We start from the raw sequence: 15,710 nt of genomic DNA on the forward strand, positions 1-15,710 counted from the left end.
TATATTTCGAATTGCTCACCATATAGATAATGCCTCCATATTTTCAAAGTGAATACTATTGCAGCCAGCTCCAAGTCATGAATTGGATATTTTTTCTCATATTCTTTCAACTGTCTGGATGCATATGCCACTACTTTTCCATATTGCATTAATACACAGCCCAAGCCTTTATGTGAAGCATCACTATAAATCACAAATCCCCCACTCCCCTCAGGAATAGTTAAAAAAAGTGCTGAAGTTAATCGAGCTTTTATTTCTTGAAAACTCTCTTCACATTAACTTGTCCATTCAAATTTGACATTTTTCTGTGTCAATCGAGTCAATGGGGTTGCGATTCGAGAAAATACTTCTACAAATTTTCTATAATATCCTGCCAATCCCAAAAAGCTTCGAACTTCAGTCACATTACTTGGTTGTTTCCAATTAAAACTAGCTTCAACCTTTGAAGGATCAACTGATAGACCTTCCGACATGTCCTAAAAATGTCACTTGTTCAAGCCAAAATTCACATTTACTAAGTTTGGCATATAATTTCTTTTCTCTTAATATTTGCAATACCATTCTTACATGCTGCTAATGTTCCTTTTGATTCTTAGAATAAATTAAAATATCATCGATGAATACCACAATAAATTTATCCAAAAAGGGCTTAAAGACTCGATTCATCAAATCCATAAATGCAGCCGGTGCATTGGTTAATCCAAAAGGCATGACTAAAAATTCATAATGGTCATACCTCGTTCTGAAAGCTGTCTTGGGAACATCTTCACTTTTAATCTTAAGCTGATGGTACCCAGATCTAAGATCAATTTTTTAAAACACTTGTGATCCTTGTAATTGATCAAATAAATCATCAATTCTAGGTAATGGATACTTATTTTTCACTATCACTTGGTTCAACTGTCTATAATCGATACACAATCTCATGGTCCCATCTTTCTTTTTAACAAACAATACCGGAGCACCTCAAGGTGATACACTGAGCCTGATAACACCTTTATCTAATAATTCTTTCAATTGTTGTTTAAGTTCTTTACGCTCTGCATGTGCCATTCTGTAAGGTGCCTTAGAAATTGGGGCTACCCCTGGCAATAATTCAATAGAGAATTCAATTTCCCTGCCAGGCGATAATCCTGGTAATTCTTCGGGAAAAACATCAGGAAATTCTCGGATGACCGGAATGGTATCCAAATTTATCTCTTCCTTCCTATCTTCTTTGATATAGATAAGAAAGCCTTAACACCCTTTTCGAAAGAGGCAATTAGCTCTAATACAGAAGATTAAATATGATGGGGAGTCTTCTTTGATACCATTGAAGTAAAATACTGGTTGATCCGAAATACTAAAGGTAACCATTTTCTTGTAACAATCAATACTTGCATGGTATGCAGAAAGCCAATTCATGCCTAAGATTACATCAAAATCTTGAATTTCTAGGAGCATTAAATCAACCAACAGTTCCTTTTCTTCTATCTTTATTACACAGGACTTGTACACTATATTGGTGTCAATTGAATTTCCCATCGGTGTGGCTACCTCTAGAATGTATTCTAATTGTTCTGATTTTACCTTTAAGTGACATGCAAAGTGTTGTGACACAAATGAATGAGTAGATCCAGGATCAATCAAAACATGAGCTACTTTTTGGAAGATAGTAAGAGTACCTTGGATCACTGATTTTGAGGCCTGAGCGTCTTGCTCGGTAATCGCAAATACTCTTCCCTTCATCTGAGGCTTTGGAGCTATCTCTCCCTGCTTTGGAAGCTGTTGCGTCTGTAAGCTAGGACATTGTCTAATCTGGTGTCCCAATTTTTCATATTTAAAACAGGCTCCGGTATTCCAATAACAAAGGCTTGATCCATGGTTTTTCCCACATTTTCTACATGGTTCTATTGGACTTTGAAGTGGCAAGGGCCTTGGCTTCTTATTTGGCCATTCAAACTATTGTCGGTTAGATGGCGTGGGTCTAACATGACTTTTCTGAATTTTTGTCTTTTGGTAATCTTCGAAGTCTTTTTCAACAATTTGGGCTCGATCTACTATTTCAGTATAAGTTATCAATTTTAAGACTGATATTCTGCTTCTAATAGTTGGCCTGAGACCCCTTTCAAATTTTTTCACCTTTCTTGCCTCATTATTAATCATATGTGGTGCAAACCTGGCCAATTCAGTAAACTTGGCCTCGTACTGTGCTACTGTTCAGTTTCTTTGAATTAATTCCAGAAATTCTATTTCTTTTTTGTCTTGAATAAAATCTGGGAAATGCTTTTCATTAAATGCCTCTAGAAATACTTCCCAAGTCAATAGTTTATTTTTTTTTATCAATACTTCTTTTGCCATTCGCCACCAGTGTTGTGCTTCACCTTCTAACATAAGAACTGCCAAGGCCACCTTCCAATCATCAGGACATTCCATAACCTCGAATATTTTCTCCAATTGCATAATCCATTCATCGGCTTCCAGTGGGTTAACAACACCCTTAAAAGAAAGTGGGCTCAATTTCTTAAATTGTTCAATATCACTCCCACCATTTCCCATAACTGACTGCCTGGGTGGATTGTTGTTTTCCGTCTGATGTTGCATTAAAGCAACCATATTTTCCAAAGCTTTGTGAATTCCTTCCATATTAGCTTCAGCTATTCTGGATCTTGACTTCGTCTCAGTCTGTACACGCAATAAATGCGATTTTAAGAACATTCTTTTTAAATTTCCTAAGAAACTTAAACCTATTACTCTGATACCATAATTGTCACACCCCAAGAATTTACAATACTGTTATTCCTGATATGTGACAGACAAAACATATATACATCTATTGATAGGACAAATTTACAGTGGCGAATTCTTACAAGGTAACAAAAGAAAGTTAAGCTAGCACAACAACAATATCTTCGAGAGTTGATCCCGACGAGCACTCAAAATGAAACCACAGTTATCCTGAAAAATGTTTACCATAGTTTGATGAGTTTGGCTACTCAGTAAGTGATCATCATAATCCTAAAAATAATCATGGTTGAAAGGTATCAATATTTTCAAAAAGGAGATCTATTAACAGGAATGCATTAACAGTTTCACTTTCAAACAAATGCATAATTAAGTATAATCCGAATAATTGAAATGCATATCACATTTTAACATCAATGCATAATTCAAAAGATTTCACAAACTACCCTACCGACATCCCAAGTAGGTCACCTATATACCCCATCAGCGTCCTGATGGGTCCACTTAATCCCTATCGGCATCCCAGATAGGTCCACTTAATCCCTACGGGTCCACTTATACCTCACCGATGTACCGGATGAGTCCACTTAATCCCTACCGACGTCCCGGATAAGTCTACTTATACCTCACCGACGAACCAGATGAGTCCACTTGCATACTTAAAGTATTTTTAAATCACTTTAAACATTCGAAAGCAGCAATATCATGTACTCAACATATCACTGAAATCATTAATATGAATTTCACTGAAACCATTAATAACAGTCACTTTTAATAACATTTCAAAAATAACCAATCAAATATTTTGGGCTCAAATTTAGAAACGTAGCAGTTCGTAAACACATTCTAGCATAATTGCCAATTTAATATGTATAGAAAAACTCTTATAGAAATTCAAGAATACAGAATTATCAATATTTATGGGATGTCAATTCACAAATAAACATTTCACAACAAGGCTGTAATCAATTGCAAAAATATCAATTTTTAAATAATAAGGCAATCATTTGCACATGAATTTTTCAATATCTAAATATTCAAAAACAGTAGAAAGAAATATCACAATTTTACTAAAAGCAGAAATATCACATTTATTTCTAATAATTTTACAGTATCTAAAATGTTCTAACAATAGACAAGAAAAATAAATAAGTTTATTTTTAATAATTTACAGCATTCAAAATTTCTAACATAGATAAAATATCATAATTTTTATTAAAAAGGTTATGTTTCAAAATAACGAGGTCGCGTGCGCATGAAATTTATCTCGCCTAAAATTTATGATCATAAGCAGAAATAATTATTTCATTTCATTTTTAAAAAGAATGGATTATTTTTCAAGATAATGAAGTCACTTACACACAAAACTTATAAAATAAAGATCCTGGACGGAAATATCACTATTTATTAAAAACAGGCTATTTTTTAGGAAGATGATATCACTTACCTAAAATATTTGCGAGGGAACTTCGATAAAATTCGGTTAGAGAGAGAAGAGCGATGAGAGCACCATGGGTAAAATCCTGAGAGGAAGTAAAGCTTTGGATTTGAACAAAAAAAATAAAAATGGCTTGGGTTGAGACACACGAGGTTTTCAACTGTCTATCACATATGAGAGATAGTTAGGCTGTCTCAATAAATCTTGAACACATAGAGGAATAAAATGGGAGAGAGAAAGTACGATACCCGAAAGGCTTTTCAGTGATACTCTTTAGACCAAAGGACAACTTCTTTTATAAAGCATACATGGCTTAACACGCATGATGCAAAACGTCACACATCATTTAAGTGTGTCAATAGAGGGTTAACTGCAATATATGGTACTGCCACCACACAACATTACAATTAAGCAGCATCTTATGGAGGCACGTCAGCTTTACTTACGCTGGCAAGAAGAAAAGTTTTGGACGCTTGCATACAATTATGATAAAAGAGCTGATGGACCAAAGGTCCACCTTAAAGGAATGGACTAGCATAAAAAAGAAAACTATTTGAAAAATAGTAACTTTGAATTATTAATCAAATATCCAAGAAGCCTGGGTCCATATTTAAATTGAGGGGTAATTTTGCGTAAGAGAAAGATGGTCCTCGTGGTGCATTTTGTCACCAAGAATTATCGTTCTAAATATTTCATTATGTATTTTATTTTATTTGATTTAATTATTTATTTTTATTGTATTTATTTTATTAACACTATTATTATCATTTTTTTTTTTTTTTTTTTTTTCAAATTTCAGGATTATTACACCCATGGTCAGTCAAACAATACACACTTGAGAGTAGGACTATGTGACCCAGGCAAGTGTACACGATTAAAATTTTTCTTTCTTTTTCTTGTATTTTCACCACCGATCACTTACAAATATCCAAATACAATATATGAATCAATAAGAACACAAAGAATGCCAAGGACTCTCAATTGCTTGCCATGAAAAATAAAACTAATTCATAACATGCAACTAAAGATTACATAACACTAGGATAAAATCAATAGAGCATGAAATAGAATAATACCACATACCTTGCCTCAGGTTACTCCCAAGGACCGGGTCTCCTCCAGCGATGGCGCACAAGATCAAAGTCTTTCTTAGATCTCACAAGTATATGAAGCTTTGGATTGATACCCTCAAGGATGAGAGCATGTGGAACAACTATGGAACCTTTCTTCACAAAATTTGTGTGGGGCGTACCCCTCTAGATCTCTACAACGGTAGGGGCGTACCCACCCCCTTCTCTTGGCTAAGAGACAGAGACTTTACGAGATGCACAGAGAAAGTTAAAGGGATGAGAGAGAGAGAGAGAGGGTGGTGTGCCACCTTGAGGAGAGAGAGAAAGAGAGCTAGGTCAAGGTCTGGAGACATTGTCCTCCATAGAAATCTTTTATAGATTTGTAGTTAAGGGTAAGGTTTCTAGGTTTTATCCATCCTTATGGAGATTTGATCTAGATCATTGATCAAAGGAGACTTGTGGGGTGAGAGATCTTAGCCATACAATGGGACCTCTCTTCACAAACTTTGTGTGGGGCGTACCCCTCTAGATCTCTACAATGGTAGGGGTGTACCCCTTCTCTTGGCTAAGAGACAGAGACTTTACGAGATGCAAAGAGAAAGTTAAAGGGATGAGAGAGAGAGGGTGGTGTGCCACCTTAGCCATACTTGTGGGGTGAGAGATCTTAACCACACTATGGGACCTTTCTTCACATACTTTGTGTGGGGCGTACCGTTCTAAATCTCTACAACGGTAGGGACATACCCCTTCTCTTGGCTAAGAGACAAAGACTTTACGAGATGCAGAGAGAAAGTTAAAGGGATGAGAGAGAGAAGGTGGTGTGCCACCTTGAGGAGAGAGAAAGAGAGCTAGCTCAAGGTCTAGAGAGATTGTCCCCCATAGAAATCTTTTATAGATTTGTAGTTAAGGTTAAGGTTTCTAGGTTTTAGCCGTCCTTATCGAGATTTGATCTTGATCTTGATCATTGATCATAGGAGACTTGTAGGGTGAGAGATCTTCAACCATTACGACCTTATGAAAAGTGTTAAAACCTTATCCCTCGGCTTCTATAACCCAATCTCATCAAACATGCAATGTAGAGAAAACATAATACAATTGCCTTTTATTTTCAATAAATCTCTACATATGCTTCTTTTGAAAAGTCAATTAGCCTTATTACAAAACCTTCCTGTTTTATTTAAATTAAATAAGTGGCTTCTTACACAAGCCAAAAGAATAGGAAAGAGAGAGAAAACTGGGGCATGCACCTCTATGAGTACTAGTGAACCCACAATTTATTTTAATAATCTAAAAATCATTTATAGTCACATTAATTATTTCTAAATTAATTCGATGAGATTCATAACCAACTTCATTATGGAAAATGCAAAAATACATAGGCACTCCATCTCTCCTAGTGATCACGTCCCACACTTACTTTCTCAAACTGACCCAGTAGTTCCCATGACTCATAGTCCATCACAAGGGTTCATGATTGGGCTACCGAATCCAGCCAATAGGTGATGAGAATATAATCCTAGTCTATGGACTGCAGGTTCCCACTCAGAGATAAGCCTAAATCGCACAGCCCAGTGCACACACAATGCAATTAGTGCATGGGAGCTATCTCTCGCACATGTACATGCAACACCGTCAATGATGTTCCCTTCGCAATACAGCTATCATATGTACATGCCGCGTGATGGTCATGATGAGGATTTGGCACTTGTCCCTTAATGCCTACCAATCACACACAAGAATCATGAAGTCCCAATGCCAACTACCTTGGGCATCTCCTCGACCTCATCAAGGGGTTGCTAACCCTTCTCAGTTGTGCTATATGCCAGGTACCATAAGGTTTTAGAACGCAACCCGCCGTAGCTCATCAAACTTAGTTTGAGTCTTGACATTAGTATTACCAACTTCAGCTCCTCTAGACCCTGACCCTTTGGTCCCTCTGAATCGTACTCCAACTAAAGTTATTATATTACAATGTTCATAGATATACACAGTGTTTCAAAAAGCGTTAGGCGGCACCTAGGCGGTCGGGGGGGTCCAGGCCGCCCAGCGCCTAGGCGGGCGCCTAGAACCTGGGCGGCCCAATAAGAAAAGAATAAAAAATTGGGGTTTTTCTCTCTCTAAATTAGCCTTTAATGGGTTTTAAGTTCATTTGAAACCTAAAACCCACAATTTTGTACCTTATATATTAAAAAAAATGACCCAAAATGACTCAAAAATGGCCTCAACGAGTGGCATTTCCGCCCTTGGGCGGCCGCCTAGGCGGGCGCCGAGGATACCTGCCTAATTTGGCTGCTTAGGTCTGAGCGATACACCCAAGCGCTGGGCGATCCGCTTTTTGAAACACTAGATATACATGCTCTCATAAGGCCTTTAAATGGCCACATAACCCCAACAACACTCCCACTGAAGTGTATGATTGATAACGATCAAAGCAAAACGAGTAGCCATGAGTATCTTCTTTAAGAGCAACAGATTCCTCCTTATTCTCGCACATATTTGGAGGATGAAAATCCTAAGAGAGCTTCCAAGAAGAACAAGAAGAAGAAGAAATGGTTTGACTAGTTTTTTTAGTTATTTAAGGGCTATTTTAGATTTTTTTTTTAATTCATTTTATTGTTGGACCGGCTAAGAACTTTTAGACATTTTAGTTAAAGTTAGAGACTTTAATTTCAAGTTATACTTAAGTTAGGACTTGTTGTTCAAAAGTTAATTGTACAAACAAATATTGTCCAAAACAATAAATTTCTAACATAAAAGAGGGGTGTGGATGGGCTAAAGGAACAATCATGTATTCCTCTTTTCAAAAAAAGAATACTGGTCTTAAGAAAAAAGTAGCCTAGGGCTTGAGCCCTCGGTGGAAGGAACCTTAGGGTTTCTCGAAAATTGCATGTGTCTAGCTGTTTTCTTCCTAATTTTTATTGTTTCTTCAAGTTCTCTGGATCAAATTGGTATCAGAGCCCAACATAAGAAGGATGGGACCTGGCGCATGTGTGTGGATAGTAGCACCATTAACAAGATCATGATCAAGTACCACTTCCCAATTTTGGGCCTTGATGATATGTTAGATATGTTGACTGGTGCTACTATGTTTTCAAATATAGATTTGAAGAGTGGGTACCGTCATATCCGTACTCAACCTGGAGATGATTGGAGGACGGCATCAAAACCAGAAAGAGCCTTTATGAGTGGTCAATTATGCCATTTGGCCTCTCCAATGTGCCCAATACTTTTATGAAGATCATGAATCATGTGTTCAAGCCTGTTGGCAATTTCGAGGTGGTATACTTTGATGATATTCTAGTGCAAAACATTGGTGAGCATGTGCATATGGAGCACTTACAGTTGGTGTTTGACTTGTTATGGAAATAGCAGGTCTATGTGAATCTCAAAGAGTGCAAATTCAAGACAAACAGCCTAATCTTTCTCGGTTATGTTGTTTCAGCCGAAGGAATTATGATTGACCATAAGAAGGTAGAATTTATCAAGGATTGGCCTACTCTTAATACAGTACATGATGTCCACAGTTCTCATGGGTTAGCTATTTTCTACATGAGGGTTATAAGGGACTTCAATTTGATCATAGCACCTATCACAGATTGTCTGAAGAAGGGGATTTGTATGGATTGATGAAGTCGAGAAAAGTTTTCAGTTGGCGAAGCAGAAGATGGCTAAGGCGCTTGAATTAGCTCTTCCAAACTTTGATAAAGTCTTCAAGTTGGATCATAACGCTTTGCATGTTGGAATTGGTGCAATGTTTAGCTAAGAAGGTCAACCTATTGCCTTCTTCAGTGAGAAATTAAATGACAGCCGCCAACAATATTCTACTTATGATGTGGAGTTCTATGCTATTATTCAAGCCTAAGGCATTGGTGGCATTACCTGATTAAGAGGGAATTTATTTTATTCACAGGTCATGAAGCATTGAAATATATTAATGGGCAACATAAAATAAATCAGTGACAATGCTCGAAGAGTAGCCTATTTGCAAGAGTTCGTTTGTTATTCGACATAAGGTAGGCAATCAAAACAAAGTAGCAGATGCTTTTAGTAAAGGACGAGGTATCTTTAAGGACTAGGCTTTATAAAAACAAAATAAAGCCTCGCCTCAAATCCTCGCCTGAAACGTACTTTCGGCGATGAAAATCTCTATGATGGCTCTAAAATCAATTTCTAGTGCTGACAATAAAATTTGAAACTCAAAAAATGGCACAGATCTTATGGATCTGTGAACACACATTATTAAAGTAAAATGGACGGTCTAGATAATATGTTATAATATACACTATTTTTATAACTTGAAATCCTGATTTTTTACAACCGTAATGTTCAAGTTGAGATGATTGATGTAAATGTTTTCCAATGCTTGACTTGCAATTTTTTATGACTTATGAGGTGAGGATTTACTTATTTTAATAGGGCTGCATCCCTATCAAACCATTTTCCTTTAGTAAAAGGTCTAACAACTATTATGATGATTGCTATTAGTGGGTTCAAGTTTATGAAGAATCTTTACGTATGATGACGACTTCAAGGAGATATGGGACCAGCGTTGCAGTGGAGTCAATGGGGATTTTCTAATTCAAGATGGATTTCTCTTTAAAGAAAATTGTCTTTGTATTCCTACATGTTCCCTTCGAGAAACTCTAATAGCAAAGCTACATGGGGTAGAGCCTTAGTGGACATTTCGATTGAGAAAATACTATAGTATTGGTGGAGTCTAAGTACTACTAGCCAACATTGACGAGAGATGTTATGCGGTTTGTTGTGCGGTGTCGCACGTGTCAGCTGGCTAAAGATACTGAGCTTTACTCTCCATTTCCTACTACTAATGCACCTTGGGAAGATGTTAGCATGGATTTTGTGATGGGATCATGGGACTTCCACAGAATCAAAGAGATATAGATTCTATATTCGTGGTGGTGGATGGATTCTTAAAGATGGCTCATTTTTATGCCTTGCAAGAAGACCCTGGATGCCACACATGTTGCTAACTTGTAGTTCAAAGAGGTGGTGAGCTTACATGGTGTTCCAAAGAAGATGACTTCGTATCAGAATACAAAGTTTCTCAACCATTTTTAGGGAACTTTGTGGAAGAAATTGGGCACTCGGATGTAGTTTAGTAGTGCTTATCATCTGCAAACAGATGGCCAGACTGAAGTGGTACACCATCTTTTTGATAATCTTCTAAGAAATATTGTGAGGGAAAAGAAGAATAGTGGGGCCTAGAACTGCATCAAGCCGAGTTTGCCTATAACAATGTTAATAATAGGTTTACTGGCAAGAGTCCATTCACGGTGGTATAGGGGAAAACCTTACTCCGTTGCTTGACTTGGTTCCTATCCAAGCCAATGGAGAGGGTCATGCTACTGTAGAGGACTTCATTGAACAGATGAAAGCAATGCATGAATAACTGTGTGCTAGTCTATAAGCAAATACAGCCAAATACAGGGAAGCAGGGGACAACATCACCGTTTCAAGGAGTTTCATGTGGGAGACTGGGTAATGGTGTATCTTAGGAAGGAACGGCATCCAATGGGCAAGTACAACAAGTTGAATGATCAAAAGGCACAAACATTCAAGATTTTGAAGAAGTTAGCCAACAATGCTCACAAGGTTGTTTTACCTTCACATATGGAGACTTCGGATATCTTCAACATTGTTGATTTGTCAACATATCATGGTCCGGAGGTGCATGAAGATGAAGATGCGAACTTAAGGGCGTGTTCTCCTCAATCTTGGGAGAATGATGACGATCAAAGCTTAGTGAGTAGTCATAAGTATCTTCTTTGGGAGCGACAAATTATTGTTGCTCATATTCAGGGGATGCAAACCCTAGGAGGGCTTCCAAGAATAACAAGAAGAGCAAGAAATAGTTTGAATAGTTTTTGTAGCTATTTGGGGGCTATTTCAGTTTTTTTTAACTCACTTCATTGTTGTACCCGTTAGGAACTTTTTAGAAATTTTAATTCAAGTAAGAGAGGTTAATTTCAAATTATACTTAAGTTGAGACCTTCTGGTCAAAAGTTAATTGTATGGACAAATATTATCTAAAACAATAAATTTTCAACATAAAAGAGGGGGTGGATGGGCTGGAGGAACAATCACATATTCGTCTCTTCAGAAAAAGAAGACTTGTCATGGGAAAAAATAAGCCTAAGGCTTGAGTGTGGAAGGAAATCTTAGGCTTCTCTAAAATTGCATGTGTCTGATTGTTTTCTCACTACTTTTTAATAATTCTTCAAGTAATCTGGATCAATGATCCACTATAAATGTCTTTTACATTCTCTCACAGCCTTTAAAGGACACAAATCCCAACAGTTTCCACATGAAAAAAGACCAAAAAAATATTTCTTCACTTCAAACTATAAAAGAATACCTAATTCAACACAGAAGTTGACGAGCTGTTAAATTACCAACAAACATTGATTTGATAATCATGTAAAAATATTCAAGGATTTGAACAATAATTGTATAGCTTATGATACCGCATTGTTTCAATTCATAAATTTTGAATTAAACATTCAAAATACTTCATTTTATTCAAATTTATACAATAAGTGCAAAATTGACTCTTTTTGAGGAGGATAAGATTAATTCTAAAATTTAGTAGAACTTCAAGTCCTAAAAAATTTTATAGATGTCCTTTAATGCCAAATCAAATAATCAAAGATGCTTCGAAATTCGTCATTTGTGAAAAAATGAAGCCTTGAACTTCAATTTTCACAAATGACACAAAAGTCCTTTTGGGTAAAATTAAAGTACTTCATTCAGTCAGAATTTGATGCACAAGTGTACTCACAAAAAATTGGCCTGGGAAAAATGGGCCTCTATATGATAAAAATTGAAAATTTGAACAGATGACTTATGTCATTCATAGCTGGCTAACACAAATGACATAAAAATCAGGAACGTACGACAAATTACCTTTTCAGCACATCTATGAAGATTCAATCCCACATATTACACTTCTTATTCAGATACAAAGAAACAACAAGAATGCAAATGAACCCATCATCAAATGCAAGAACAAAGGAAGAAAAACGAACATGGAATTGCAGGGTGTAGATATCCAAAGCACCGACGGCCAACACCTAATCTTCTTTTTAAATCTTGAAGATTATTGATAGGATGCACAGCCTAAAGGAAAACCACATAAAAACATTTAGACAAAACAAAAAATATGGAACAACTCGCACAAGCAAGTTATGTTCAAGATTTCTAAAAACATAAAGGAAGATATTCTAAGAAACAACTGAAGGAAATAAAACAAAGTATTACCTCATAAGCAACAATCTTCTCGAGCAAAGATGCAGAGTCATCCCACGTGATACGATGAAGCTCTAAGACAGCTGGGCTAAGCCATGTCACCAGTTTTTCTTTCAAATATGAATCTAGGGCTCGTAAAGATGGAAGATTAACTTCCCTACACAATTCATCAACAGAGAAATCAGACACTAAGATCACCATGTTTGACATAAAACTAATATGTACAAGTAAATGAACAACATGAGACAAAAGCACTACATAGAGGGATATGTGTACTTGTTGGTTTTGTGGCCTTTAAACGCCTAGAGATCTTGTAAACGCGATAATTTATAGTGGAATATGTACTTCAGTGGGAGTGTGTATGGTGACTAACCATGGGTTGGGCAGTTTATGACCCTAGTTATGTCCAAAACCCTTATCCCTAGGCACGTGGTACTACCGAGAAGTTTATGGTTCTAGTTGGGCAGTTTATGGCCCTGTTTACAGTGGGTCTTCCCTTGCTGAGATCAGAGAGATGCCCAGAGATGATGTTTGTAGGGCAGGACAACTATGTGAACTCTTGTGTGCGGTTGTAGGCCTGTGATAGCAAGGGCCAAAGCCTCGACAACCTTTCGCACTACATTTATACATGACAACTGCCTTACTGGGAAGCAGCCCTATAGAGGGACACATATACATGTGCATAGAGAGAGCCACATTTGCACTGTAGTGACAAGTGTTGGATAGGCTCTTAAAAGGGGAGATTGAAATCCATAATCCATAATCACAGTTCCACTGCCTATTATATAACTTTGACAAGCCAATCATGAGCCCCTGCATCGAGACTGTGGGTCATGGGTCTATGTTGGGTTGAACAAGAAAGCAGTAGCAGATCATAGTCCTTGGGTCAATTGGAGTCCCCTTATTGTCACTAATTTTGACCTATACGTACCAGTCCACCTCTAAAATATTTTATTTTGGTATTACAAATGTTTTTATAATTTTTTATAAATAAAAATTTATTTCTGCAGCTAAATCTTTTAAAATGACATTTTTTATAATTTCTGAAATTTGGAAGGGCAAATGTGGGACCTAGGATCCAGCCCCACATGTGTGCCACCCATGAGTGGGATGTAAGGCATTGTGGGGATCACTTAATCTCTCTTGGGTGGCACAACCTCTTTCTTTTATTTACGACATTTCCTTTTTTGTTAAAAGTTATTTTAGGAGAATCTTTTAGATACTAAATAGTGTTTTAATTAGGAGTTTGGTTTGACCAAAACTCTAATTATTTTGACTTCCTACAGATTTTGTAAAGATATTAGGAGGTATTTGATTGGTTATAATTTTAATATAAATAGAAGTTAGACTTGAGTTAAATTATAAAGGGATAAGGCTCCCAATAATCCTCCCAAAATCATGATTGCTGATTTGTGGATGGATGGCGCAAATTTATTCTCTCACCCCACAAATTTTCGAAGTTCCTATTGGTCAAGTTGTGTCATTGGATAGACAATACCTAAGAAAGGAATTCTAATCCAAATAGAAAAAGAAATTCTTTCTATTTAAACACCATTGAGCCCCTCTCTCTCAAGATACATATTTCTCTCTCCTCCATGCACCAAGTCTCTCTCTTTCTTTAATTAAATATTCATTTTCTCTCTCCCTCTTCCAAAAAGCGTCATGCCACCCAAAATTTGATAAGACAAGGGTAGCATATTGAAACCCCAATTAGGGTTATGCTGTTTGGAGAAGAAAAAAGGGTATGCCCAGCCATAGGAGGATCCTTTGCCTTCAAGCCCGGCCCTAATTTGTTCCTAAGGGCTCCTACAAACTCTAGTTAGGTTTCCATGCTCTCTAAAACCCTAGAGTAAGAGACATTGCTTATGAAAGCTTCCCATCTCTGAAATTCCAGCAAGATCAAAAGGGACATAAGTGTGTCATCGTTCAGGAAATCGGGTATGAGGTGGATCAAGACCTGTGAGGACAACTCCATGAACCTTCTAATAAGTCTTTCTAGTAAATTTAATTAGTTTTAGTACTACTTCATATTTTTTTGTGAATTTCCACGAATTTATATTATACTCAAAACTTTAGTGGAAGATTGTTTATTGCTCTTGGATGGTTCTTTTTTGCTTTGGCAGCAAAAGTAAAGATCCTAGGTTACATTTAGGGTTCTAAACTTAATTTACAGTAGTGTATAGTTGCTCATGTAAGTGGAATTCAAGTATATTGAATACAAGAAAAAAAAAAAAATTAATTTAATACCTTGAGTTCCATACAGCCACTAATTTTAGTACTATGCAAAGAGAAGTCATTCAGAACAATTTCACAAAAATTTCCGTAAGGGATTTTCAGATATTTTATTCTAACAAAGATATAGAATGTACATATGTTGATCTTAACCCAAGGAACTTCGAGCCTATGGTGGTTTGATGTTCCCCAAACCAATCCTGCTCCTGAACCAGCTCTCACCTCCAACAACTATGGTTCATACAATTCTGTATGTTTCATTTGTTCTTGTCAATAGGTACCACAATGGTTTTTATCCATTCGTTTACCATTTTCTTTATTCTCAACATCTTGTTGAACAGCTTGGTCAACCAGAATACGCAAATCTCTCTCGTGCACTTCCAAACCTTTATTGGGATACCATCTGGTTCTAAAGCCTTTCCTATATTCATTCTTCTCAAAGCTTCTTTCACTTCAGATATCCTAATCCTGCAAATGTATCTATGACGTCTGACATCATTTATGTCAAAGGTTAATACCAACATTATGCTCCCAAAGTGTTCGTCATTTCATAATTTTGAAAATAAATTCGCCACCTTTTGTTGACCTTGTCATTCTTCACCAACACCCTCTGGTCCTCACTCGTAATGCATTTAATATGATCTAAATTCCTACACTTCCTCTCTCACATTTTTGCTAGTCTGAAGACATCTTTTTTGCCTTCCATTATCCCTAATTATTGTATAGATCACCATGTGCCTTAAGTTTAGCCTTACTATTATCTGAGTGTTTTCTTAGCATATTTATATTCATATTCTTCTAAGTTTTGATCGTGTTTATTATATTGCCAAAATTTATTACATGATCATTTTTCGCTAATATCCTTTTGAACCTCATCACTCCAAGTTTCAATTCTTTGGAAATAATTGTGAAAGCCTTTTTGTGGTCTAGTAACAACAACCATAGGAAGATCCATCTCGTGGCTTAAGAACAGGTGTATT

General features: G+C 36.6%; 1 protein-coding gene across 5 annotated transcripts in view; it reads right to left on the minus strand.

Moving 5' to 3' along the window:
- The window catches only part of LOC18434990 (malonyl-CoA decarboxylase family protein), a 76,173-nt gene that overhangs the window by 48,540 nt on the left and 11,923 nt on the right, over nt 1-15,710 (minus strand). For all 5 annotated transcript variants that reach the window (XM_020667718.2, XM_006845047.4, XM_088868720.1 and 2 more), the window contains exons 6-7: nt 12,511-12,655; nt 12,279-12,369 (exon numbers count right to left, since the gene is read on the minus strand). In XM_020667718.2, the coding sequence (XP_020523377.1) occupies nt 12,279-12,369; nt 12,511-12,655 (236 nt within the window). The remainder of the gene's footprint in view (nt 1-12,278; nt 12,370-12,510; nt 12,656-15,710) is intronic.

This window comes from Amborella trichopoda, chromosome 6 (assembly GCF_054954075.1).
Source record: "Amborella trichopoda isolate Santa Cruz 75 chromosome 6, AtrichopodaSantaCruz75HAP2 v2.0, whole genome shotgun sequence".
In the NCBI taxonomy this organism is placed as follows: domain Eukaryota; kingdom Viridiplantae; phylum Streptophyta; class Magnoliopsida; order Amborellales; family Amborellaceae; genus Amborella; species Amborella trichopoda.